Below are 26,170 nucleotides of genomic sequence, written 5' to 3'. Positions count from 1 at the left end.
CAGACGTTCCAAATTGGGAAAGGAGTACATCAATGCTGTATATCGTCAACCTGCATATTTAACTTATATGCCGAGTACATCATACGAAATGCCAGGCTGGATGAAGCACAGCTGGAATCAAGATGGCTGGGAGAAATATCAATAACCTCAGATATGCAGATGACACCACCCTTATGGCAGAAAGTGAAGAGGAACTCAAAAGCTTCTTGATGAGAGGAGGGTGAAAAAGTTGGCTTAAAACTCAGCATTCAGAAAACTAAGATCATGGCATCTGGTCCCATCACTTCATGGCAAATAGAAGGGGAAACAGTGGAAAAAGTGACAGACTTTATTTTTTGGGCTCCAAAATCACTGCAGATGGTGACTGCAGCCATGAAATTAAAAGACGCTTGCTCCGTGGAAGAAAAGTTATGAACAACCTAGACAGCATATTAAAAAGCAGAGACATTACTTTACCAACAAAGGTCTGTCTAGTCAAGGCTATGGTTTTTCCAGTAGTCATGTATGGATGTGAGAGTTGAAATACAAAGAAAGCTGGATTGATGCTTTTGAATTGTGTTGGAGAAGACTCTTGAGAGTCCCTTGCACTACAAGGAGATCCAAAGGAGTCTAACCAGGAGATCAGTCTTGGGTGTTCATTGGAAGGACTGATGTTGAAGCTAAAACTTCAATACTTGGCCATCTGATGTGAAGAACTAACTCATTGTAAAAGACCCCAATCCTTTGAAAGATTGAGGGCAGGAGGAGAAGGGGATGACAGAGGACGAGATGGTTAGATGGCATCACGAACTCAATGGACATGAGTTTGGATAAACTCCGGGAGTTGGCCATAGACAGGGAGGCCTGGTGTGCTGGAGTCCACGGGGTCGCAAAGAGTCGGACACAACTGAGCGACTGAACTGAACGGAACACATCACATAAAATTTACCATGCTAACTGTACATTTCAGCAGCGTGAAATACATTCTCATGGTTATGCAGCCGATCTCCAGAGGTCTTTTCATCTTCCCAGACTGAAGCTCCGTCGCCTTTAAACACCCTTTCCCCCTACACTCATGCTTCGCCTTTCGGTTGATGAATCTGGCCACCCTGGGGACCTCATACAAGTGGAATCAAACCGCGTTTGTCCCTCTGGGTCGGGCTTCTGTCACTCAGTGCCACGTCGTCAAGGTCCACCCAGGCCGACCTGTGTCAAAAGCGCCTTCCTTTTTCAGACTTGGTAACATTCGAAGACACTTCCAGGCCCGGACGCCGCGGGAGTGAGGCCTGCAGGACAGGGCGGGAGCCCGGGGCCAGGTCCGCCCAGGTGCGGACGGGCGGCGGGAGGGCGGAGCGGCCCCACCCGCGGCCGCCCCGCCCCGGCGCCGCCTGGCCCCGCCCCGCCCCGCGGCCTGCCGGGAGACGTAGGCCCGCGCCTCTCAGGAAGCCGGACTCGGAGTCCCAGCGCGCCCCGCGGCGCGCTTGCGGGCCTCCACCGCGCTCCAGCCCGTGGCCTGCCGGGATTTGCAGTCCGCCGCCCGTGGGCGCCCCGGCGCGGGGCGAGCGAGGGACTCGCTGTCCCAGAAAGCCCCGTGCTGGGCCGCGACGCCGCGTGCCCTCGCCGCCGCCGCCGCCGGGCTTTCTCCGGCCGCCGCCGCCACTGCCGCTGCTTCGCGAGCTGAGGGCCTGGGCGTCCGCGGGCGCGTGGAGGCTGCGGGTGGGAGCCCTCGCGGGCACCGCGGAGCGGGCCGGGGGAGGCCGGGATGGAGCCCCCCGGAGGTGGGCGCGCCGCCGGGCTGGCCCGCGCCTGGGCCGGTTGGGGAGGGGGCCGGGCGGCGCGGCCGTGGGGCGGGGCCGGGGGTGAGGCGGGGCGAGGCGCCCGGGGGGCGGGTAGGGGCGGCCCTGGCCGGGGTCCGGGGTCTGAGGAAGGGTGGGGGCCGGGGAGGTGTGCGCGGCGTCGGGGAGCCGGGTGTCGGGGGGCTCCCCGGGGAGGCCTGAGGCAGGGTCGGGCGCGGAGGGTGCGCGGCGGGAGCCCTTCGGGGGACCCTTCTGACTCCAGCTGGTCCCCAGATGGTTGGAGGAGGGGGCTGCCGCCGGGCCCCGGGGGGCGGGGAGCCCCGCGTACCCGGAACAGGGCCCCGAGCAGGTCTGCTGTCCCTCCAGTTGACTGAAGCGGCCTGAAGCGGGTTCCAGAGCCTCCAGGCAGGATCTCGGGGCCTCCCGGGGGCGCGGCGGATGGTCTGAGGGCTGCGCAGACATGGCTCACCTCAGGGGATTTGCCAACCAGGTAAGGGTGGGCGTCTGGGCGGTGCGCGGGTGTGCCCGCTGCCTGGGACGGAGCGCCGGCTGCAGAGTTCGAGAAAGGCCGTTTCACCAAGGACTGTCTTTTGAAAAGTGGTCCGGGGGTCTCAGAAGAGCAACCCCTCTTAGGGCGCGTGTGGGAGGAGGGGTGGAGGCCCGTGATCCGCAGCCCTGGGCAAAGCGGGAGCAGTCGCCAGGTGCTCAGACTCAGGTGGGTGCAGGGCTGACTGGGGTCCGCCCGCTGGCAGCGTCCTGTGGGGCAGGAGTCCCCCAGCCTGTCAAAGCGTAGCCTCAGTGCAGGGTCAGCCGGAGGTGTGCGAGACGGATGCTGGCACAGGGCTGGGCCGCGGGAACTGGGTCTGTGCACCTGGAGGGCCGCGGAAGGTCAGGGTCCACGAGCACCTCGCCTGGGGGAACAGGGGCCTCGTCGGCCCTGGCCGGGCCTGAGGGGGACGAGGGCGGCTGGGAGTGTCCATGTGCAGAGAAGGCAGAGGACACGCCTGTGCATTTCTCTTGCTGGGTGCAGAGGGCTGCCGCTGGGCTGCGGGGGCCCTGCCTGGGAGACGCCCACTGTTTTTGGCTGGTTGGTTGTCGAAATTACCAACCCCACAGCACTTTGAGGGGTCTGGCTCTATGCAGTAACTGCCTGAGTCCAGGGGACCCTCCGCAGCGTGCCCTGGGGCTGATGGCTGCAGTTAGGAGGGTCAGGCCAGCCGCCGTCAGGGCTTGTGGGCCACACTGCTCCCCCTTTTCTGTTACTGCAAGGCAGGTGTGAGTGGAAGCTGCTGGGAAGCAAACGCCCCAGCTAGTGCGGCGGTCCTTCGTCTTAGCTGTTGGGTTTTGCTCTTCTTAACTGGTCAGCTCGGGTGCGGTTTAGGCTGAGGGCTGTGAGGTGGTGGGAGTGCCTCTCGAAGAGAATTGAGCCCCAAGGCTCACTCCCGTCAGCCCAGTTTGGGAGGACTGGGAGCCTGGGAGGAACAGGAAGTGTGTGTCCTCGCGGGGGAGGAGGAGCTGGAGACCGGTCGGCTCTAGACGCCCATGCTGCAGGTGGGCCGCTGACCGGGCCGCCGGGCTCGCGCTCCCCTCGGACACCTGCGTCTTCCGAGTCCCTCGACTAAGATGCTGGGAGAGAAGTCTGGCTCGAAGTCAAGGGCTGTAGGAACGGCTCCCGTGTGCGGATGTGGAGCTGTGAGCGGCCCCTCACCTGGGTGCTGGTGGTGCTCGCAGCGGGGCCTGGGTGGCTGCGTCTCGCCCGCGGATGGAGTGGGGCTCAGAGGAGCTGAGGAAGGGACCCCAGAGGAAGGAAGCCCCTTTTGTCCTTTCAGGGGTGGAGACACTTGGTCTTTGTCGGTGACAGGAAGCCTGACAGGACGTTGTTTTCCTTGAGATGGTTGTCACCGTGGCCCTGTGAGGCAGTCCCTGTGTGCATGGGGCGGTGGCCTGCTCCCCGCGGGGGAGCCTTGGGCGTCGGGCCCCCGCCGGGCTGACTCCTGCCCAGGCCTGTGTGGCTGCGGAAGCACCCTGTGCCGGTGACTGCCACCTGTCGTGGGGTGCATGGGGGCCGCTGGCCAGCCCTCACTTGGGGTCTGATGCTAGCGGCAGGCATGTTGCTAAGTGGACGTGCAGGCGGCTGAGCGGTGACTGCAGACCGGGCTGCCCCAGGGCAGGTTCAGAGCACGGCGGTCTGGGCCGAGCGAGCAGCCCAAGTGGCTGTCCAGACCCGGGGTCTTGGAAGGGCCACCGCAACCTGGCCCTGGGCCCTGTCTCTCCGCTCCCCCGCGGGGCTGCAAGCAGGCTGTCCCGGGATGCACGGTGGGGGCTTCTGTCCATTCAGGTGCCCGGCTTGCAGCCATGGGGACCTGAAGAGACTGAGAGCTGGGCCAGGCTCCCCGCTCCCCTGCCGGGCCTGGCCTCTGGTTAGGGGTCTGCCCTGTGCCCCACTTCGAGGCTGTGGAGAGCTGGGCGCCCCTCCTGGGGCGTTTCTGGTCAGGACACTGAGGGACCGGACCCGACTCTGGCCCGGCCTGGGGGCAGGGGGTGTCACTGGCAGAGGCCCAAGGGTGGGAAGGGGAGGCCGAGGGAGCGCCGGGGGGACAACGGTGCCCCTTAGTACTGACAGGCCGGCCAGCCCCGCGTCTGCCCTGAGGCCACCTTGGAGGGAGAAGAGCCTGTCTTTGGAGCACGGGCTGGACCGGAGGTGTGCTTGCGGCTGAGACAGCGTGGGCTCGGGCAGGGCCAAGGGGGTGCAGGAGGATGGGGGCGACAGGAGGCGGCTTCCTGGGCTCCCTGGCCCGGGTCTCTCTGGAGGCTGCCGCCTGCGCCCTCTCCCGCTCGCCTGGTACTCTGAGGTTGGGTGAGCTCTTCCCTGCTGGTGACAGCCCCGGGGAAGGCAGCTGTTGGCTGTTTTGGGTTGACATGTCTTCTTGGTCTGGAGCCAGTGGGCCCCGAACTGTGCCCTGCCCTGGGGGAGCCCTGTGCCCCTGGACTCTGCTCAGAGCCTGTGAGCAGCCGCCCTGGTCTGGCCCCCTCAGCACCAGGGCGCTCACATGGATGGGTGGGTATGGTGCCACCTTGGTGTGCCCAGGCGCCCTCAGGGCGGTGCTGTGGTCTGGAGGGAGCTGTGTCTGGTGGACTTGTGGCCCAGTGCGCTTGGGAGACCCTCTCTGCCCCTGTGTGGACCAGATGCCAGCCTCCCCGCCAGCCTACCAGCGCCTCTGGGGTCCTGGGTCTCTAGCGCCTGCAGTGGGGGTGCAAGGTGACCTCGGCACCCAGGGGGCCACGCAGGTAGGGGTGAGGGGTGCCCCGCTGTCCTCCACGCAGCCCCACGCTGAGCTGTGTCAGGCCTGGACCCTGAGGGTCAAGGTCGAAAGCCAGATTGCTCCGTGGACGCCCCTGTGCTGCTGTGTCCTGGCACTGAACCTGTCTGAGGCTCTGCACCTTGTCGGGTGGGTCTGTGCTCCAGTCTGAGGCCCAGGTCGGGAGGGTGGTTTTTTGTCCATTTGAACGTCCAGGAGAGTGTGGGTTTCCAGCTCCGTGCTGGGGTGAGGGCATCACTGTCTTGAGGACTCTCTGAAAGGGGTGTGGCTTCCAGGTGTGCAGGGAGAACTCACTTAATACCTGTTATGTTTTTTTCCTTTGATGAATAGGCTTCACTTTTTAGAGCAGTTTTTGGTTTAGAAAGCTGAGTGAGAGAGCTCTTTGCACCCCTCAAGCCTTCCCTGGAGTTGTTATGACTGCTGGCCCAGCGTGGTCAGGCTGTTGCCCATGAAGCCAGCGGCCTGTGAGGCTGGCCCCGTGTGCTCACAGCGTCGCCCAGCACCGTTGTCCAACTGCCCCCAGATTGCCGTGCTCCAACTCCTTGTTCCTCCTGAGCCATGACTTGCCTCCCTGGGTCCTCCCCACGCCTGGGCTGTGGGCACGGAGGGGTGAGCTGCATGACCCATCTGCCTTTCCTGTGGCCCTGGTTTCTTGGCGAGAGCCTTGGTCTCTCAGTCCTCTCTGGGGACGTTTGCCCCTGTGTGGAGGTAACTTTAGGTTTTCTGAATAAAAAGGGATATAAGAAGCGTGGAAAGGATCGGGGGTCTCCCTGGCCATCCGTCCCTGACCAGGCTGCTCGCCCACGTCCCCCCAGCACTCACGAGTGGACCCCGAGGAGCTTTTCACCAAGCTGGACCGCATCGGCAAGGGCTCCTTCGGGGAGGTGTACAAGGGCATCGACAACCGCACCAAGGAGGTGGTGGCCATCAAGATCATCGACCTCGAGGAGGCGGAGGACGAGATCGAGGACATCCAGCAGGAGATCACCGTGCTCAGCCAGTGCGACAGCCCCTACATCACGCGCTACTTCGGCTCCTACCTGAAGGTGCCGCGGCCGGGCGGGGGCTCTGGCCCCCCGAGATGGGCGCCCCGCCCTCACAGAGGGGGCTGTTAAGCCCCCTGTGGCCAGAGTGGGGACGGGGCTGGCGGGCCCCGTCAGGAGACCTGGCTGAGTCTGCCCTCCGTGGGCCTGGTCTGCAGGGCGGGGGTCCCCACAGGAGGACCCATGGACTAGGCCCCCAGGGGACGACTGCGCCCAGGGCCAAGGGCCCGGCCTTGTCATGAGGGGAGCCCCGGGGTGGCAGGGCGTGAGCAGGCAGCGGCCAGCTCTGGAGTGGCCCGTCTGTGCCCCTACTGGGGCAGGGTGGGCCCCCTGGAGCCAGAGCCCTTCCCAGGGGCTTTGGACAGTGGGCTTGGCCTGTCTGCAGGGTCTGCACAGGGGTGTGGCGGGGGGGAGCCAGGCGGGCTGCCGCCGCTGCTCCCAGTGGGCATCCTGGCTGAGTCAGTGCAGCTGGGCGCGTGTTGGGGCCCTACGCTGCCTGCTGCCACGTGCTGACACGCTTCTCTGCCCCAGAGCACGAAGCTGTGGATCATCATGGAGTACCTGGGTGGCGGCTCTGCCTTGGACCTGGTGAGCTGGGGCCCCAGTGAGCTGGGGGACCCCGGGGGCTGGGGGGCCCAGGGGGCTGGGCAACCCGGTGGGCAGGGCCAGACTGAAGAAGTTGTCTGGGGGTTGTCCTTGAACCCTGGGTTCCTGTGGCCTCCCCTCCTTCCCTGTCTTGGTGATTGGTTGTTCCTCAGGACCCAGCTGGTGCTGAGGGGTCCGGGTCCTCTGCTGGCCTGTGGGGAGGAGGTTAGGCCCCCAGCAGGAGGCTCCGGAGTGTGGCCAGTCCCTGTTGTCAGCTGTTAGCTCCCCCACAGCCATCTGAAGCTTTAATTTCAAAAGTGGGTGAAGAGGGCTTCCCTAGTGGTCCAATGGCTAAGACTCCATGCTTCTAGTGGCCTGGGTTCAACCCCTGGCCCAGAACTAGATCCCACGTGTTGCAACTAAGAGTTCGCACGGTGTAACCGAGACCTGTGCAGTGAAAGCACAGTGGGTGAGGACACAGGAGGCTCCCACGTCCAGGGGGACCCCGGCGCCGAGGCGGGCGTGCTCAGGGTCAGTGCTGGGTCTGGGGTGGTGGGGAGGGGGCGGGTGGGCTTCGTGGGGAGGCCTGAGGCCCTGCTGGCCCCTCGTCTGTAGCTGAAGCCGGGCCCCCTGGAGGAGACCTACATTGCCACCATCCTGCGGGAGATCCTGAAGGGCCTGGATTACCTGCACTCGGAGCGCAAGATCCACCGGGACATCAAAGGTGCCTCAGGGCACGCAGTGGCATGGGCGTGGGGCCAGCGGTGCCCAGTGCTCACCACAGCCCCGGAGACCTGGCAGTCCCGCTGTTCCCAGTAACAGACGGGGCCGGCTCAGCGCTGTGTCCCTGTACACGGCAGAGCCGGCTCTGCACGTAGGGTGGGGGGCCCCTGCTTAGCCTGTGAACGTGAAGGGTGAGAGCAGCCGTGCCGGTGGACATGAGTGGCCAGGCCAGCCTGCAGGGGCGAGACTGGCAGAGCAAGGGAAGTCAGGGTCCCCCCGCCTGTTGAGCGACCTGGCGGGGAGGGCGGTTCCTGTGCACAGGGTCTTCAGTGGCGGTGGCTGTTGGGGGCACTGGGGCCGGCTGAGGGCGCGTGTGCGCGGGGCCCACAGGCACCCGCCGGCAGTGTGCGTGGCCTTGGGGCTGAGGGCGGACCTCCCTGGGAGACTGGCCAGAGGCTGGGGCACCTCCTCGGGCGGCGCGGAGGGTGACGCCCGCGGTCCTGTGTCGCAGCTGCCAACGTGCTGCTCTCGGAGCAGGGCGACGTGAAGCTGGCAGACTTCGGGGTGGCAGGGCAGCTCACGGACACGCAGATCAAGAGGAACACTTTCGTGGGCACCCCCTTCTGGATGGCGCCCGAGGTCATCAAGCAGTCGGCCTATGACTTCAAGGTGGGCCGGGCGGGGGGCGGCATGCGGGCGCGGGGGCCGCGGGGCTCGGGCGGCCTGCGCTGCAGCAGCCCCGTGGCTCTCTGTCTAGGCCGACATCTGGTCGCTGGGGATCACAGCCATCGAGCTGGCCAAGGGCGAGCCCCCCAACTCCGACCTGCACCCCATGCGTGTCCTGTTCCTGATCCCCAAGAACAGCCCGCCCACGCTCGAGGGCCACCACAGCAAGCCCTTCAAGGAGTTTGTGGAGGCCTGCCTCAACAAGGACCCCCGATTTGTAAGCACCTCCTGCCCCAGCTCATGAGTGGTGAGGAGGCCTGCGTGGCTGAGTGTAGTTGGGGCCCCTGGAACTGGACCCCAGAGGACAGCAGGGGTGTATGTGTGTGCGTGTGTGTGTGCACACGTGCGTGCATGGAGGGGCATGCTGTCTGTAGTGGGAGCTCAGAGGTGACAGGGCCCGAGGCCCCTCCGCTGTGCCAGGGTAGGCTCCTCTGTGACCCCAGCCCAGGCCAGGAGGGTCTGGAGGGAAGCCCTTCCCCTGGGGAGGACAGCATGCAGCCACCCAGCCTCCTGGGCGCTCCTGCTACCTGGGGTCCCCTGACCAGGCTCCCAGCGTGGGCAGCGATGCTGAGGCCCCGGGCTCAGCCCAGGCCTCCTTGCTCTGAGCACCAGGGGCTCCCCAGGCAGCGCTTGGCTGCCCGGCGCCTGGTGACCCGTGTGCGTCCCCGGCAGCGGCCCACCGCCAAGGAGCTCCTGAAGCACAAGTTCATCACGCGTTACACCAAGAAGACCTCCTTCCTCACTGAGCTCATCGACCGCTACAAGCGCTGGAGGTCGGAGGGCCACGGCGAGGAGTCCAGCTCCGAGGACTCTGACATGTAGGGCCTGCTCTTCCCACGGGGCTGAGGCGGGCTCTCCGGGGCAGGGGTCGGCCTTTGGGGCCGTGAACCAGTGCACCTCGGGGCCTTCCTAACCCCCAGGCCCCGTGTGACTTCCCACCGTCCCCTTCAGAGATGGAGACCCCGAGGATGGAGAGCAGGGGCCCATCTGGACGTTCCCCCCCACCATCCGGCCGAGCCCGCACGGCAAGCTGCACAAGGGGACGGCCCTGCACGGCCCCCAGAAGGTTGGCCTGGCCCCGGGCGCGCCGCAGGGAGCGGGCTGTGGGGGCACCTCCTGGGCATGCCCGCTCCCATAGGGTGGCTCTTCAGGAGACCAGAACTGGGCAGGCGGGGGCTCGCAGCTGCCCGCGCCCCGCCGCCTCTGCCCTGCTCACCTCTGCACGCTCTGCGTTTGTAGTCGGCGGAGCCCGTCAAGAGGCAGCCGAGGTCGCAGTGCCTGTCCACGCTGGTCCGGCCCGTCTTCGGAGAGGTGAGGGCCGAGCTGGCACAGCACAGGGTGTCTGGGTCCCTCGGGGCTCGTGAGGTTGGCCCCTTGGACCCAGCGTTTTGAGCGGAAGGACCAGAGACGGCTGGGATAAGCCAGCCTCAGGTGGCCCTCGAGATCGCGAGCCTGCCAGGGTCTTCTGGGGCCCCAGGGGGGCTTTGAACATGAGCTGCTGTCCTGGGACCTTTTACCTTGAACCACAGACACGGGGTGATCCTCAGTCTAGAGAGAGCCTGGGAGATTTCTGTCTGGGCATCAGGCCCTGGACAGGGAGCCCCTAAGGGCCACTCCCCAGTGGTCACGTGGCCCAGCGTCTGTCGCTTGCTCAGGGGCGGCCAGTAGCATCCCCAGGAGTGAGTCACCAGCAGTGGGCTGTGGCCGGGTTCACACCCAGGGTGACGCTGGAGCCCGGGAGCAGGGGTGGATGCTGAGAGGAGGCAGCAGAGCCGTGCCAAGGGAGGTGGGGGCGGGCAGACTCCCACCCTGGGCGCGCAGTGCCTGGGCGGGAAATGGGACGGGTTGGGGGGCGGAGCTGGTGGGGCTGGGCTGTCCATGGGCATGTGGGCTCCTGGGGCTGGCACCTTTAGGGTGTGAGGTGGGTGGGAGGCGTGGCCACACCCTGGCTGGCTGGGCCCCCTTCGGGTTCCAGCTCTGTGGGCTGGCCTGAGGTCAGGCTGCCGGGTGGGTGTCCGGGGAGGTGTGTGCCCCTCACCCCTTTGTTCTGTGTGCTGGGCGAGCAGGCTGACCCGTCTCTAGCCCCGCGGCCAGGCCGTCTCCTCCTGGGGCCTCCACAGCCGCGGGGTGCGAGTGGGCCTAGTCCCAGCGGCCAGGCTGGCAGGGCTGGCCAGGCCGCTCACGCACATCTGGGCTGTGGGCTTCCGGGACCGGGGTCGGGAGAAGGTTCGTGGTTGGAGGAGGGGGGCCCGGGGGGCAGGGCCGGCTGGGAGGCCCCCGCCAGTCCTGGGAACCCCTGCTCGGCGCTGGGGGGAGAGCCCTGGGGCAGCGCTTCCTCCTGCCGCGAGTCGCAGGTCGGGTGGGGCGGGGAGGCGCCCCCTTGGCCTCCAGTCAGGCGCCTGGGGGTGTCTGTGCAGCTCAAAGAGAAGCACAAGCAGAGCGGCGGGGGCGTGGGGGCGCTGGAGGAGCTGGAGAACGCCTTCAGCCTGGCTGAGGAGTCCTGCCCTGGCATCTCGGACAAGCTGATGGCCCACCTGGTGGAGCGGGTGCAGAGGTGAGGGCCTGGCGGTGGGCTGCTGTGGGTCCTCCTCGCCGGGCGGGGCTCGGCTCTGCACGTCCTGTGCCCCTGGCCCGGCCCGAGCCCAGGGCGGGGCAGTGACCCGGCCTCTGGTCTGCAGGTTTTCCCACAGCAGAAACCACCTGACCTCAACCCGCTGAAGGCCTGCCTGCACCCGGGAGGAGGGTCTCCGTCTGGAGCCGCATGGCTGGGACTGTGCTGACCAGGGCCCTGTGCCATCCTGGCCTCGCCCCGCGGGCCGTGCCTCCGCCCTGCAAACGGCTGTCCCCTCCCATGTCCCCTCCCGGCTGGGCCGAGGCCGCAGAGGTGGCAGAGATGGCAGGCTTGGTCTCCTTGAGGCCGGGCTGGCCCCTGGGGCTCCGCTCGCTGCCAGAGGAGGGGCAGGGACACGCGCAGGGCAGACCTGCCGCCTCCCGCCTGGCCCGCCCTTGGAGGCCGTAGATTTGCCCTGTGCTGTTGGAGCAGGTACTGTGTCTTCTCATAAGTACTCGTGTCAGCCAGATTGTTGTTTTTTTAAGAAAATGAAACTTCCTTGCTTCCCTAGGTATTCTGAGGTTAAGGTGTTAGTTTTCAAAGCATCTTGAGAGGCTCCTGCCACTTTCAATAAAGACCTGAACTGAGACGTGCTGGTGGTGGGCAGGGTGCTCAGGCTCCCTAGTCCTCCTCACCCAAGGTGAGCGTGCGTGGCGGGTGGCTGGAGAGCGGGCGGGGCAGGCGGCACGTGGGACCAGGGGAACCTTTTATTCTCAGCCACTCGGTGCATCGGCACCACACACTCCTTGGGATGAGAAATCAGTGGGGCTTGCTGTCCACTTTGCAGAAGTGTGGGCTGGGGGGCACCAGAGAGGCTTCTGTGCCTGGACCCCCCACATCACCTAGCCTGACGGGAGGTCCGGCCCGGGAGGAGGGCAGGTGGGTGAGGGCGGGGCAGCGCCAGCCTTGCCCGCGCAGAGCGGGCCTGCTTTCCCTGCATGCTCTCCCGGTGTCCCGGGGCAGCACTCTGCCGGGTGTCGCTGGAGGCCCGCCTGCCACCAGTCTCCTGGGGGACGAGCAGTCGTGGGGTGCGTGCTGGCCTTGCTTGCTCGGCTGTCTGCATCTGGGCAGGGTGGGCCTCAGGCCTCCTCTTCGGGGGTCCCGGCCCTCCCAGCTGAGGCGCTGGCTCTCTCTATCACCTCCATCCACCTGAGAGGAGGTGCAGAGGTCAGAGCCGCCCCACCAACTGCTCGCTTGGGAGGCAGGGTGTGCTCTGGCCCTCAGATTGGCAGGCTTGTGCCCCAACACCTTCCCAAGAACGACCCCAAGTCAAGAGGGAAGGGCCCCTTAAACCCCAGCAGCAGCGCTCGGCAGCCCCTCCAGACCCAGGGAACGCACGGCCGGCGCCTCTGCAGTTACCTCTGGAACATGTACTTGCTCTCGGCCCGGAAGAAGTAGACGTGGGACTTGAACTGGAGCTTGAAGACGTGCTCCTTATGGATGCCGTCCGTGTCCCTGGGCAGGCTCACACTGTAGCCCAGCAGCGGGAGGCTGGCCAGGGGGTGGTTGTCCTGGAAGGTGGCAGGGCGTGCTCAGTCAGCAGGCGCCCAGCCCCGCCCACCCAGAGGTGGGTTCCGTGAGGCCGAAGTGCCCACAGGCGGAGCCCCCGCCTACCTGATGAGTTTTGTAGAAGAACAAGCAGAAATTGGTGAAGACCACCCAGAGCTTCTGCCAGCCACTGCTGTTCTTGAACTTTCTCAGCAGATACCCAGAAAGCTGGTTCTGGAAAGAAATGTCTGTGGGCATGTGTCCCAGGACCACCGGCCCCAGAGGGCCGCCCTCCTGGTTCCGTCCCGCAGGGCTGCCCCCAGGCTTCCCTGTGCTCTGCGGGCTGTCAGGGCTTTAATGGTCCCAGCGCCTCCCATGGCCCTGCCACTGTCTTAAGTGTCCAGCGGGCGGGGAGAGGCTGGACGAGCGCGGCGCTCCGTGTCCCCAGTGTCCCGTGACAGACACGGGATCGGCCGAGGCTTCCAGAGGAGGGCTGCAGCTCCACGGGGCAGGCCCACAGTGGCGTCTGCCCGGCAGGCTGGGGCATGGAGCCTGCATGCCCTTCTGCGGCGCCCCTCGGGCTGCGTGCTGGTGCCCCATTCCTCTCTGGGCATCGCGAGCGCGGCCCCCAGGCCTGAGCCCATGGGTGGCACAGGCAGCTCCTCAGGCCAGGGCCCTGCATCTCTGACCCCAGGGCTGGCACAGATGGCAGAGGGGCACCCAGGTCCCCTCCTGTCCAGTGGGTCCCCGCGAGCTGGCCCGCTGCCTGCTCACTCCCCGGCCTGGCCCCCGTCTGTTCTGGGGGTGCACCCACGGGCCTGGCAAGCCAGGCTGCATGCTGAGGGGTGCAGCAGCCAGCTGGGTGCTGCTGCAGGGAGGGATTAGAGCAGGGGCGCCCGCGCTCGGCTGCACCTGGACAGCTGCGCTGTGGTCGGCCCTGGACACGCTGGTCTGGCGGCACCAGCACACGTGCAGGGTGGTGCTGGCGCGGTGCTGGCCCGTTCCCGCCACGGAGCTCCGGGCCCCGCCAGCCTCGTCCTCGGACTCCGGCTCCAGGGAGGCCTCGTTGGGGGACCCTGGGGAGAGGCCAGCCCTAGCTGAGGACGTGGGAACCCTGGCCATGCCCTGCCCTGCCAGGGCGCCCACGCCCGCTGCCCCCCAAACGTGCCCCATGGAAGGAGGGCGTGTGGGCATAGTGGGTGGGCTGGCCAGGCGACCCCCAACCCCACCCCCAGAAAGCCTCTTCGATGTCCAGGGGCTCGGCTAGCACTCACCGCGGGGCAGGGGGCACAGCACGCGGGCCGGGGGCACCAGGGCGCTGCCAGTCTTGGCCGCGTCGATGGCCGCGTTCAGGTCGTGCAGCCACTTGGCCTTCTCCAGCCGGGTGCTGTGGGCAGGTCTGAGGCTCAGCCGCTGGGCAGGGTCCCCTCCCACGGTGGGGCAGGGAGTCCGGGCGCCTGCCCCACCCAGGCATCCCGTGCTGTGGGCCCTGAGGGCTGGCAGGGCTGCTGATGGCCCAGCCTGACCCACCGTGCTGGCTGGGGCTGGCCCACATCGTGGTATGTTCCTGAATCATGGGATTTTAAGGCTCTGGTGTTGTGGTGTGGAAATGGGTGCCTGGAGCCTGGGTCACAGTTAAGCCGCCAAGGTGTCCTGGTGGGAGGCGAGTGCCCCGTCCTCTGACGCCAGCCAGGACCCCACAGGGTGTGGCAGGACCCAGGCCCTCCTCTGGGAGGTGTGGGGCTGGGCACAGCTCAGTGCCAATCCCCATGGAGGGCCCGCACAGGCCATCAGGAGCCTGGGTCTCCTTCCTGGGGATGTGACCTGGGGCAGGGAAATGTCCACTGGTCCTACGCTGTGGCCCAGGTGGCCTCTTGCTGCCCAGCTGGCAGCCTGCGGTGCTGGGCAGTCCTGGGGATGGTCTCAGCAGCCACACGCTCCCACTGAGGGTGAAGCTGCTCCCCTGAAGCAGTGTTCACTGGGCCGTGGGTCCCGGTGACCGTGACATGCGTGGCACGGGGACCCACAAGCAGGCGGGGAAGGACGGCCCTCACCTGGCCGCCACCACGATGGTCTTCTGAGCCGCGTAGATGGTGAAACAGTGCGGCACAGACCACTCAGTCTCCCGATCCTCCACCTGTGGGCGGAGAGGTGGGTCTGGACCAGGAGCGGGGCTGGCGGGACCCAAGCTTGCAGCTGGACACGGGTCTGCACCAGGCCCCCGCTGACTCTACCAGGGGCTACAGGGGGCACCGGGATGCCCACGGTGGGGCCCTGCCACCCAGGTGGACGACCTGAGGGCCACAGGCACCCGACTACTCACCGGTGGGTCCAGCACTATCAGCTGAAAATCAAGCACAGGAAGAGACGGTGAGCGTTTTGTTGAAAAGAGAGTCGGACAATTCATGATATAAAGTGGTACCAAAACCTAACCAAGACTCAAAGAAAAACCACACAGACTAACCATGATAAGGGATTAAATGACTCCAGAAAAAAGTATTCCCTAATTGGACCTAAAGGAGGAGACAAGACATCGTTCTATACCAAGCCAGGTGCTTCCAGAAATGCAGGACGGTTTGACGTATGAAGCTGACTGAGAATCCACTGTGTCACAGAGACGGGGAAGAGTGGCTGTCCCCAGGCTGATGAGACCTCGCGGAGACCAGCAGAGGGCGCTGTGCCAACAGGGAGTGACTGTCCACTGGCCAGGCCGCCAGCCTTCCCTCCAGTCAGGAGTGAGCGCGGTGTCTGTCCCCAGGACTAGCTGGTTACAGGTGACCGCCCCCCACCCCCACACACACGGGACGCCAACCAGGGTGCCCCACGCGGGATTTGCAGGTCAGAACCTAACACGAGCAGCGGCGGGCAGCAGGACAGCGTTTATCAGGATGGCATCTCCTCTCAGTTAAATACGGTTAATACAGTTCAACAGAAACCTCAGTTGTGTTCCTTGAAGGAATTCATCCAAATGATTCCAAAGTTGGCTTAGAAGAATTAGATGCTTGTAGCAAAGAGCTTTTCAAAAGGACAGATACGAGAAGGAACTTGCTGATGTGGTGACTAACCAGTAATGAGGAGAGTGTAGACTGATGCTGGGACAGACAGAAATGGAGCAGAACCTCCAGAAAGAATCCAAGTATAAAGACAGGAATGTTTATATGATCCAGGCAGCCTTGGGATCAGTGAAAAAAATGAAGGATTCAACAAATAATGGGAAAGCTGACTACAAAAAGAAAATGTTACTTCTCAATCTAAAACAACACATTTTAGGCAGATTAGTTAGAAAAATAAAACACTTCAGTGTACCAGGAAAGAAGCTGGCAACACAATCTTGGTGTGGGAAAGACTTTCTGGGCCCGTAGCAAGGACAGAAACCCCAGAGGAAAAGATGGACAGACTGCCTGACTGCAAACAGCGACCTTCATTCCTTCAACAAGTAGGGCCTCCGTGCCACGTGCGGTTCCAGGAACAAGACAAACACAATCTCTCTGGATGGAGTTTAAATTCTCTGAGGTAAAACCAAACTGAAGGCAGAGTGAAAGGAATGACCGACCTGGCAAGCACCCGAGGCCTGGAAGGGTTTAGAAACGCTTCACACTGCAAGGTGGGGCGATGCCCTGGGCTGGGGCAGAGGCACCTGGTGGGAAGGTTACCCGGCCAGCTGCTGCTGCAGCCGTGGAGCGTTAACGGTCAAGGGTGGCCCCAGCTCACAATTTATCTCAAGGATGTAACTAAGGATGTGTCAAAAGACAGAAACGGTGGTGCTCTTTCTCCTCCTGAAAATCTAGACACTGCAAGGTGTCCAGTGCAGGGAGCTTGTTAAATGAGCTGGGTCCTGGCTGCCTGGTCAGTGCGCAGGACTCGGGAGCCAGTGGTGAAAGCAGAGGCTGTTGAGATGAGCTGCCGAGCAGAGCCAGCGCCGGTCACAGCCTGCGGTGCACACTCCCAGGTGACGCCAGAGGCCCGCAGAACTCCCTGCCGGGCAGCACAGCAAGCGGTGATTTCCACTTAGCAGTTTCAACTTTTTTCTATAATGAAGACCTTTTATACTTTTATACTTCACTTTTATACTTCAGAAGAGGGGCTCTGCTTCTAGGGATGGCGGGTGAGGTCTTTGGAACTGACCCCTTCATGCTGAGAGCTGGAAAAGCTGAACAAATGTCAGAGGTTCTAGCACTGTCTGGAAGGAGGTGTGTGCCTGGCACGCAGAGGGCGGCAAGAAGGGCCAGATGCCATGAGGGAGAGCATGGTGGAGGACAGAGCACACACCTGGAGACCTGGACCGACAGGGGAGCCCACCCACCTCCCACAGCGGATGGGGCCTGGCGGAGCCACAGCGAAAGGGGCTCGCTGCCCGACAGCACGTCCTCACGGCAGAAGCCTGAACTCGGCTGCCCACGTTTGCTGGTCCCAGGATGGGTTCCAGGTTGGAGGGAGGTTCACACGGTAGGGAGTCAGTGTCTGCGGGGGTTTCTCACCACAAAAATCAGTGATCGCGGAGAGGACAGACTGCATCACGTCAGGACGAGGCACCTTGCTCGTCAGACAGCGTCCACGCCCCATGTTGCCCTGTGACGGCGGGCGTGCGGCGTGGACGCAGCACGCGGTGCGGCCCAGGCCCGCGACAGCACTGGGCGTGGAGCGTGTGCCTCGTCACCTGGCCGCATGCAGGACTCGTGGGCGGCCACTCGGAGCAGCCCCGAGCCCAGTGCTGGCCGCGGCCCCTCCACCCATCCAGGTGGTGGCGTCTGCGTCACCGCCTTAACGCTGTGTGTCTGTGAACAGCAGGTTACGGCGCCACAAGGAACCAAAATTGTCTGAGAGTAAATATTTACGGATAAAATCAAGGAAGTAAAGCATGCAGCATCTTAGGGATGAGGGGTTTAGCTTTCTCCCTTAGACACGGTGTCAGCCCCATCCCTCCAGCCGCGCTGTGGCCCCAACGCCCAGCCCAGGCTTTCCATGGGCTTTCCAGCCAAAGGACAGGGCTCCTTGGGATTGGCAGGTGGAGTGCTAGAGGACCCAGGCCTGGTCCTGCGAGTGCTGGTGGGCGTGATTGGGAGGGTGCGGCCATGGATGCCCCGAGGACAGCAGCCACAGCGGGGTGAGGGGACCAAGAGGATCGGCTGTGAGCCAGGCCCGCCCAGCGCCACGCACTCACCAGCATGCCGCGCAGCGGGAGGAGGCCCCGGATCCGGAAGTGGCTGCTCCCCGCCGCGTCTCTGCTCGTGTACAGCAGCATGTCTGAGAACTGAGGGGCCAGAGCTTTAAGTGAGCAAGTTCTAAAAACAAGCGTTCACAGTCAGACCAGCTTCACTCTGAGGGCTCGTGTGTGGTTATTCAGTTTGCTGGAGATTTTTGCTAAGAAGGGATTTTTTTTGTTCCACTCCATTGTCATTTTGACCAGAGGTGACCGGTAGCCACATGAACAGCAGGCCTCTTGGGCCAGCGCCTGCTGTGCCAACGGAGGAGTGGGTTGGTGGTCCTGAGAGGCCCTCCCACAGGAGAGGGCGAATCCACCAACCCGGCAAGAGGGAGGCGCTAGTCAGTGGGACCCGTTGGCAGGGACTCCCGGAGGCCTCAGGCCCTGCAGACTGGCCTGAGCAGGGCGTCCCTGCTGCGCGGCTGTGTGGGTTTCTCTACCTTCCTGCTTTTGCTCGGCCTGCACACAGCTGCCCAGTGCCCAGAACCAGGAGGGGGGCTGGCCCAGGGCGTCCCCGCATCCCTCATGGCCCCCGATGGCTCGGCCCCGCCTGGACGGTGCCTGCTGACCTACCAGGAAGAACATCCTCTGCTGCAGGCCCTTCCTGGAGAGCTTGTGGAGGCATCCCTCACGGATGAGCTCCTGGAAGACAGGGAGTCCTGAGTGCTGGCCCAGGGCACCTAGCAGATGGCTGCTCACCCTCAACGCTCCCCGAGCCCCTCGCAGCCCCGCCGGCCCTTCCATGGCGCTCTCCTGCCCGGGAGCCCGCCTGCCGCTGCAGCCTCCTCCCTCCTGTCTGCTCCCCTGGGTCGCCTGCATCCTGCCTGCTGCTGGCTAACCCAGTGTCCCGTGCCTGAGCCGCCACAGGCTGGCTGTGCTGAGGGCTGGCACTGCTGTGCTTCTGGAAGGTTCTGCCATGGAGATGACCTGAATTCAGCTTTGGGGAAAGCTGGGCGGGGCAGCTAGAGAATGGCAGGGAGGAGCACGGGCCACCTGGTTCCCACCAAAGATCACGGGACTCTTGAACGGTCGCCCTGGGGCCTGACCAGAGGATTCCTCCATGAAGGCACCATGGCTAGGGCAAGACCTTCCAGTGGTCCTGCAGCCCAGTCCCCCAGGACTCGGGCTCCTCACCGCCAGGCCAGGCCCCACACCTGCCTCGGGGGCACAGGCATCAGACATCCCTGACTGCCTGCACCATGGCTGGAGGGTTGGCCTGGGGACCCTGGACAGTTGCTGTGGACTGTTTCTGGGGGCAGTGTGGGCTGTGACCCGAGAACATCTCGAGGACTCCAGCCTCAGCAGCCCTCAGATGCACTGAGCAAGAGAGCAGGAAGGAGCCCTTGACTCAGAAACCCCGGCCCCAGCCAGGGGCCAGCCCCACAGAGGAGGAGGGGCCCCCAGCAGGCTCGCCCTCCTGCCCACAGAGCAGCCCCATCGCCCCCGAGGGCCCAGCAGCCTGTGTCCTGGCGCTGGCGGGCGGGCCTGTCGCACTCCTGCGCCCTGGCACTTCACGCACCCTGGGGCCTCCTCAGCCACATCCACCCCACAGCCTTGCTTCTCAGATAAGTGGCGTGCTGTCCACTGGGGAGGCCGGCACCCCAGCGTGAGGAGGGCAGGTCTCTGTCACAGCGGCAGTGACGGCAGCAAGGCTGGTCCCCAGGGAGCCCGCCTTCGCCCCTGCCCTGTGGGCTGTTCCTGTTCATGTGTCCGTCTAGTGACAGTTTCCTGGGGGCATGCGAAGAAGCCCCAGGAACAAGAGCCCCCAGCCCTGTGAGCAGCCCCGGGGAGCCGGGTGGTCTGTGTGTTGGGGGGGCGCGGAACAGCGTCCTGGCTGCAGTCACAGCCCGGCTCCAGGAGGGCAGGACCTTCCCTTTCAGCCTCGGTCCTTAGGTTCACGGTCCCACATTCTCAGGACCTTGTAATGAGGCTAACAGAAAATAGGACTTATACACCCATGCTCTCACGTGTGTGTGGAGGCAGAAAACTAACCCAAACCCTAACCCTTGAACACTACTGTGAAAGTGAAAATCGTGTCCGATTCTTTGCAACCCCATGGATTATACAGTCCATGGAATTCTCCAGGCCAGAATACTGAAGTGGTAACCGTCCCATTCTCCAGGGGATAGTCCAAACCCAGGAGTCAAACCCAGGTCTCCCACGTTGCAGGCGGATTCTTTACCAGCTGAGGCATGAGGGAAGCCCAAGAATACTGGAGTGGGCAGCCTATCCCTTCTCCAGCGGATCTTCCTGACCCAGGAATTGAACTGGGGTCTCCTGCATTGCAGGCAAATTCTTTCCAAAGCAAAAGCTATTAATGACAAAAAGTAAGCAGCCCAGTAGACATAGAGACCCATAGAATTAAACAGAAAGTTCAAAAATAAAGTCACTCCACGGCCCATTGATTTTTGACTAAGGTGTGAAGAGTGCTGGACACCTGCACTCCCGCCTGGAAAGGGTGAAGGGGGATCCCTATCTCACACCACGTACACAAGTGAGCTCAAAATGGGTCACGTCTACATGTAAGAGCTAAAACATAGGCAACTGTTAGGAAAAACACAGGTAAACCTTCATACCTTGGATTAGGCAATAGTTTCTTAGCTACGACACCTAAAGCACAAGCAACCAAAGAAAAAACAAGTTAGATATCAGCTAAATAAAAGCTTCCATGTTTAAGTGATGCCATCAAGAAAGTGAAAAGATAACCCACAAAATGGGAGAACATATTTGGCAAGTCATATTCTGGTAAAGATCTGTTATTCAGAGATGAGAGGGAACCTCACAACAGTAAAGAGACAAACAACCCAATTAAACGGTGGGCAAAGGACCTGGACAGGCACTTCTCCAAAGGAGGCACAGAAATGGCGAATGAACACGAGGAAAGATGCTTGTGTTAGCCATCAGGGGAATGCAGATCGAACCACGGTGAGATGCCACTGCGTACTGTCAGACCCGTATGGCTAACTCAGAAAGACAAGATATGGAGGAATCAGAACCTTCACATGCTCCTGGTGGGGGTGTAAAATGCTGCAGCCTCTGGGGACAACTTCGGCAATTTCTCAAAATGTTAAACACAGAGTGACCACGTGACTTGGCAGGTATACTCCTAGGTATATACATGAGTGCCCAGGAGAACTGAAAACACACGTTCACACAGGACTTACACACAGTGTTCACAGAACCACAATGGCCAAAAAGTGGAAACAACCGAGGTGTCCATTAGCAGATGACAGAGAAACAAGCCGCACCACCTCCAGAGACGAGCACTGCTGCTCAGCCACAAGAAGTAATGAAGCCACCACCCCCAACACGAAGGAGCCTGAAGACACTGTGCTGAGAGAGAAGTGAGACGAAAGGCCACACACTGTGAGGCTCCCGAGGGGGGAGATCCAGAGACAGGAAGCCGGCTAGTAGCCGCCGGACCAGGGATGGGGTTTCTTTCGGGGAATGAAAATGTCCTGGAATTCGTGGCGATGTGGCACAACCTCATGAATACACAAAAAACTAGGGAATCATACACTCTGAATCATGTCTCAGTCAAAAACAGTGAAGTAACCTTCTCAAATGAAGCCACTCACCCTGCCGGGAGCAACGAGACTCTCTATGCCCACCAAGTCCCGCTGCAGCTCCGTCAGCTTCTGCAGGTTCTCCAGCTGGACCAGGCTGTGCTGGAGCATGGAGGTCACTTCCGTGATGGCCTGGAGGGCATCTGCGTGGAGAGGTCCCTCAGTACGAGCAGGGGCAAGTGGGCTGGGGTGGCGGGGACAAAACCCTCCCCCGACCAGCTTGTGACATTTTAAAGGTGGTTTTAATTCCAGAACACTGCGCACAAACTCCTCACAGGACTGCCAGGGAGAGCAAGTGTGGGTCCTGAAACCTGGACTCGTGCAGCCCAATCTGCTCTGGGCCAACACCCAGGGTTGGTGAAGAGACAGGACAGTCTTTGGAAATAGCTCTTTAATGCTGTGGGCCCTCATCTGACACGGGCTCTTCTTTCACGGTTCCCTTAAGATGCTTAGAGCCATAGGAAAATTGGGTCCTCTCCTTTTTAGCAAAAACACAACACTTGCTCTCAGGAAGGAGAAGAAGGGCACTGTCGGCACCGTAGGGTCCGTTTTGTGCCTTGTACATCAGAAAGCATCTGTCCTGTCCTCAGGAGGTGGGAGACCCGAGGCAGGACGGGCTGCCGAGCTCTCGCCAGCATGTCTGGTGACAGTGGTGACCTGACCTGAGAGGCAGGGGTTTCCTGCCAAGTTTACCCTGTAACTGCGAGTCCTACTTGGAGGTCACAAGCACCAGGGTTTATTCTTTGGTCCTTTGAACAAGTGAGAAACGGCAGAGTCCACGGAGTCAGATGCTTCGGTCAGGAGCATGTTCCCCGAGTTTGTGGTTTAAAAGCAGCCGCCCTGCCCTCCCCTGCCCCGGCAGGCTCGAGAAGGGCCCCGCCGGAGGGGGCCGGGGCGTCAGGCGGCACTCACCACGGAGGTCGGCGTGGTCCTGGCCGTGCGGGTCGGGGTGCCCGGGCACCGGGGCGCACAGGCGGCGCAGCAGCAGGCGGTAGTGGCGCAGGCGCTGCAGCGGCTTCAGCAGGAAGGCGTTGAGCGGCAGGTAGCAGACCTTCTGCAGCTCGAAGTCGCGGCGCAGCGCCTCCAGCCTCCGCAGGCGCCGGCTGGCCGCCTCCAGCTCCGTCAGGACCTCGTGCAGCCGCTGGAAGTGGCCGGTGAGCGCCTGCGGGCGGGATGGGCTGAGCGGCAGCGCGCGCCCCGGCTCCACCCGGTCAGCCCCTCGGAGCCGCGTCCCCGGCGGGGTTGCCCCTGAACCGGGGTCTCAGCGGACCGCACAGGCGGCCGCCGGGCCAGGTAAGCGCCACCAAACGGTGCGCGCGCGTGTGGGTCTAAGCTCACGCCGCCTCCGGGACGCGCTCACAGCCCGCCCTGAGAACCGAAACCCGGGAGGCGCGTCCAGGGGAAACGCGCTCACCTTAAGCCTAAAAGGGGCGCCTGGGCCACTGCGGGGCGGGGCCTCGGGGGGGGGGGCGGAACCCGGCGAGCCCGGAGGATCCTCTGGGCGGGGCCTCGGGGGGGGGCGGGGCCTCGGGGGGGGCGGGGCCTCGGGGGGGGGCGGGGCCTCGGGGGGGGCGGGGCAGGAAGCCTGGAGGAGGGGCACTTAGCGTGTCCCGCTAGAACCAGACGCCCAACGCCGGGAGCGCGGGCGGCGCAGCCGGAGGTGAAGCTGGTGCCTCGGGCTCCCTGCACAGGGGCGCGAGCGCAGCGGGAGCAGCTGCACCGGCCCCACGGCTCTGAGGGGCGCGGCTGAGGAACCCTGGCCGGGCAGGAGGCAACCCTGTGGGGCGCTGTTGATCCTGAGGGGCCTGTGTCCTGAAGAGAATGCCTTTGGGGTGGAGGAGGCAGCTCCGAGAGGACCTGTCCTGAAGGGAGCTCTGTTCTGAGGGGGCACTGACCTGAGGAAAGCCCATTCTGGTGGAAATAGCGCTCGGAGAGGAACGCGGCTCAGAAGGGCTCCTGTCCTGACCTGAGGGGAAGTCTGTCCTGCCTTTTGTCGTTCTAAGGAGAACACTGTCCTGAGGAGGAAGCTGGTGTCCTCGCCACCAGCTGCTAGGCCCAGAGCTTCTCACAAGCCCGTGCTACCTTTAACTGAAGCATGTTCCTGAGCAGGATGTCCCCGATGCGCTGGTGACTGCCTGTGGCCTGGGTGCTAGAAGATTCCTCCCTGGAGCAGAGGGACAAATGAGGTCAAAACCTTGGACCGCTTGTGAGAAATGCTCCTCTTGCTGCTAGTGTGATGGTGAGTCCCAGGCTCAGAACAGCACCCAGAGGCTCTGAGGGGGAGGCCATACTTAACAGAGACTGTTGTCATATCTCAATCATGTTTGAAATGGTAGTGACCAGGCAAAAAAGGATCATCTCCTGAGACTAGAGATCTCTTCAAGAAAATGAGAAATACCAAGGGAACATTTCATGCAAAGATGGGCACAATACAGGACAGAAACGGTATGGACCTAACAGAAGCAGAAGCTATTAAGAAGAGGTGGCAAGAATACACAGAACTATGCAAAAAAGGTCTTCATGACCCAGATAACCACAATGGTGTGATCACTCACTTAGACCCAGACATCCTAGAGTGTGAAGTGAAGTGAGCCTTAGGAAGCATCACTACAAACAAAGCTAGTGTAGGTGATGGAATTCCAGCTGAGCTATTTCAAGTCCTAAAAAATGATGCTGTGAAAGCATTGCACTCAATATGCCAGCAAATTTGGAAAACTCAGCAGTGGCCACAGGACAGGAAAAGCTCAGTTTTCATTCCAATCCCTAAGAAGGGGAATGCCAAAGAATGTTCAAACTACCGCACAATTGTGCTCATTTTACATCCTAGCAAAGTAATGCTCAAAATCCTTCAAGCTAGGCTTCAATAGTACATGAACTGAGAACTTCCAGATATAAAACTGGATTTAGAAAAGGCAGAGGAACCAGAGATCAAATTGCCAACATCCATTGAATCATAGGGCTTCCCAAGTGGTGCAGTGGTAAAGAATCTGCCTTCCAATGCAGAAGACACAGAGCTGTGGGTTTGATCCGTGGGTCAGGAAGATCCCCTGGAGAAGGAAATGGTAACCCACTCCAGAATTCTTGTCTGGAAAATTCCATGGCCAGAGGAGCCTGGTGGCCTACAGTCCACAGGGTTGCAAAGAGTCAGACATGACTGAGTATGCACCAAAGCATATAGTATACTATAAAATGTATAGTTGGATCATAAAAAAGGCAAGACAATTCCAGAAAAACAACTGTTTCACTGACTGTGCTAAAGCCTTTGACTGTGTGGATCAAAACAACTGTGGAAAATTCTTAAAGAGATGGGAATACCAGAGACCTTACCTGCTTCCTGTATGCAGGTCAAGAAGCAACATTTAGAACTGGACTTAAAACTACAGACTGGTTCAGAATTGGGAAAGGAGTATGTCAAGGCTGTGTTGTATAATGTCATCCTGCTTATTTAACTTCTATGTAGAGTACATTATGTGAAATGCTGGGCTAGATGAAGCACAAGCTTCAATCAAGATTGCTAGGAGACATATCAATAACCTCAGATATGCAGGTGACACCACCCTAATAGCAGAAAGTGAAGAGGAACTAAAGAACCTCTTGATGAGGGTAAAAGAGGGGAGTGAAAAAGCTTGCTTAAAATTCAACATTAAAAAAACTAAGATCATGGCTTCTGGTCTCATCACTTCATGGCAAAGAGATGGAGGAAAAATGGAAACACTGACAGACTATTTTCTTGGGCTCCAAAATCACTGTGGATGGTGGACTGCCACCATGAAATTAAAAGACGCTTTCTCCTTGAAAAAAAGCTGTAATAAACCTAGACAGCATATTAAAAAGCTGAGACATCACGTTGTCAACAAGGTCTGTATCACTTGAGTCGCTTGGTCGTGTCTGATTCTGCAATGCCATGGACTGTAGCATGCCAGGCCTCCCTGTCCATTACCAACTCCCGGAGCTTGCTCAAACTCATTTCTGTCGAGTTGGTGATGCCATCCAGCAACTCATCCTCTGTCTTCCCCTTTTCCTCCCAGCTTCAATCATTCTCAGCATCAGGGTCTTTTCCAATGAGTCAGTTCTTTGCATCAGGTAGCCAAAGTATTGGAGCTTCAGCTTCAGCATCAGTCCCTCCAATGAATATTCAGGACTGATTTCCTTTAGGATGAACTGGTTGGATCTCCTTGCAGTCCAAGGGACTCTCAAGAGTCTTCTCCAACACCACAGTTTAAAAGCACCAGTTCTTTGGCACTCAACTTTCTTTATGGTCAAACTCTCACATCCATACATGACTACTGGAAAAATCATAGCATTGACTAGATAAAACTTTGCCAGCAAAGTAATGTCTCTGCTTTTTAATATGCTGTCTAGGTTGGTCATAGCTTTTTTTCCAAGGAGCAAGCATCTTTTAATTTCATGGCTTCAGTCACCATCTGTAGTGATTTTGGAACCTAAGAAAATAAAAGTTTCTATTGTTTCCCCATCTATTTGCCATGAAGTGATGAGACCAGATGCCATGATCTTCATTTTTTGAATGTTGAGTTTTAAGCCAGCTTTTTCACTCTCCTCTTTCACTTTCATCAAGAGGCTCTTTAGTTCCTTTTCATTTTCTGCCACTAGGGTGGTGTCACCTGCATATCTGAGGTTATTGATATTTCTCCCAGCAATCTTGATTGAAGCTTGTGCTTCATCCAGCCCAGCATTTCGCATGATGTACTCTGGATAAAAGTTAAATAAGCAGGGTGACAATATACAACACAGCCTTGATGTACTCCTTTCCCAATTTGGAACTAGTCCACTGATGCATGTCCGGGTTCTAACTGTTGCTTCTTGACCTGTATACAGATTTCTCAGGAGGCAGGTCAGGTGGTCTGGTATTCACATCTCTTTAAAAATTTTCCACAGTTTGTTGTGATCCACACAGCTAAAGACTTTAGCATAGTCAATGAAGCAGAAGTAGATGTTTTCCTGGAACTCTCTTGCTTTTCCTGTGATCCAATGAGTGTTGGCAATTTGATCTCTGGTTCCTCTGACTTTTCTAAATCCACCATGTACATGTGGAAGTTCTCCGTTCACATATTGCTGAAGCCTGGCTTGGAGAATTTTGAACATTACTTTGCTAGCATGTGAGATGAGTGC

The 26,170-nt window shown here is 60.9% G+C and overlaps 2 protein-coding genes across 7 annotated transcripts in view; one reads left to right on the top strand and one right to left on the bottom strand.

Moving 5' to 3' along the window:
• The first annotated feature begins 1,615 nt into the window (after positions 1-1,615).
• STK25 (serine/threonine kinase 25) lies at positions 1,616-11,372 on the top strand. Of its 2 annotated transcripts, XM_045166209.1 has the most exons (12): positions 1,616-1,757; positions 2,142-2,265; positions 5,911-6,141; positions 6,670-6,726; positions 7,339-7,447; positions 7,958-8,115; positions 8,204-8,389; positions 8,845-8,990; positions 9,124-9,238; positions 9,412-9,483; positions 10,590-10,726; positions 10,851-11,372. In XM_045166209.1, the coding sequence occupies exons 2-12, from the start codon at positions 2,236-2,238 to the stop codon at positions 10,888-10,890; spliced, it is 1,281 nt and encodes a 426-aa protein (XP_045022144.1). In that variant the 5' UTR covers positions 1,616-1,757; positions 2,142-2,235; the 3' UTR covers positions 10,891-11,372. The 2 variants fall into 2 exon arrangements, with proteins under 2 accessions (XP_045022144.1, XP_045022145.1); XM_045166210.1 differs by lacking the exons at positions 1,616-1,757; positions 2,142-2,265 and adding an exon at positions 5,022-5,224.
• A 100-nt stretch (positions 11,373-11,472) lies between these two features.
• Positions 11,473-26,170, bottom strand: part of FARP2 (FERM, ARH/RhoGEF and pleckstrin domain protein 2) — a 101,371-nt gene continuing 86,673 nt past the window's right edge. For 4 of the 5 annotated variants that reach the window (XM_045166205.1, XM_045166204.1, XM_045166207.1 and 1 more), the window contains 12 exons: positions 23,123-23,204; positions 21,953-22,202; positions 21,053-21,183; positions 18,048-18,116; positions 17,433-17,522; positions 14,595-14,615; positions 14,326-14,408; positions 13,546-13,658; positions 13,184-13,347; positions 12,398-12,505; positions 12,143-12,294; positions 11,473-11,932 (listed from right to left, as the gene is read on the bottom strand). In XM_045166205.1, coding sequence (XP_045022140.1) covers positions 11,863-11,932; positions 12,143-12,294; positions 12,398-12,505; positions 13,184-13,347; positions 13,546-13,658; positions 14,326-14,408; positions 14,595-14,615; positions 17,433-17,522; positions 18,048-18,116; positions 21,053-21,183; positions 21,953-22,202; positions 23,123-23,204 — 1,333 coding nt within the window. In that variant the 3' untranslated portion in view covers positions 11,473-11,862. The remainder of the gene's footprint in view (positions 11,933-12,142; positions 12,295-12,397; positions 12,506-13,183; positions 13,348-13,545; positions 13,659-14,325; positions 14,409-14,594; positions 14,616-17,432; positions 17,523-18,047; positions 18,117-21,052; positions 21,184-21,952; positions 22,203-23,122; positions 23,205-26,170) is intronic. The other variant, XM_045166208.1, reaches the window with a different exon arrangement.

The sequence above is a fragment of the Bubalus bubalis genome, chromosome 6 (genome assembly GCF_019923935.1).
Source record: "Bubalus bubalis isolate 160015118507 breed Murrah chromosome 6, NDDB_SH_1, whole genome shotgun sequence".
Classification (NCBI taxonomy): domain Eukaryota; kingdom Metazoa; phylum Chordata; class Mammalia; order Artiodactyla; family Bovidae; genus Bubalus; species Bubalus bubalis.
The sequence above is the reverse complement of the archived record's forward strand: the minus strand, read 5'-3'. Positions and strand labels throughout refer to the sequence as shown.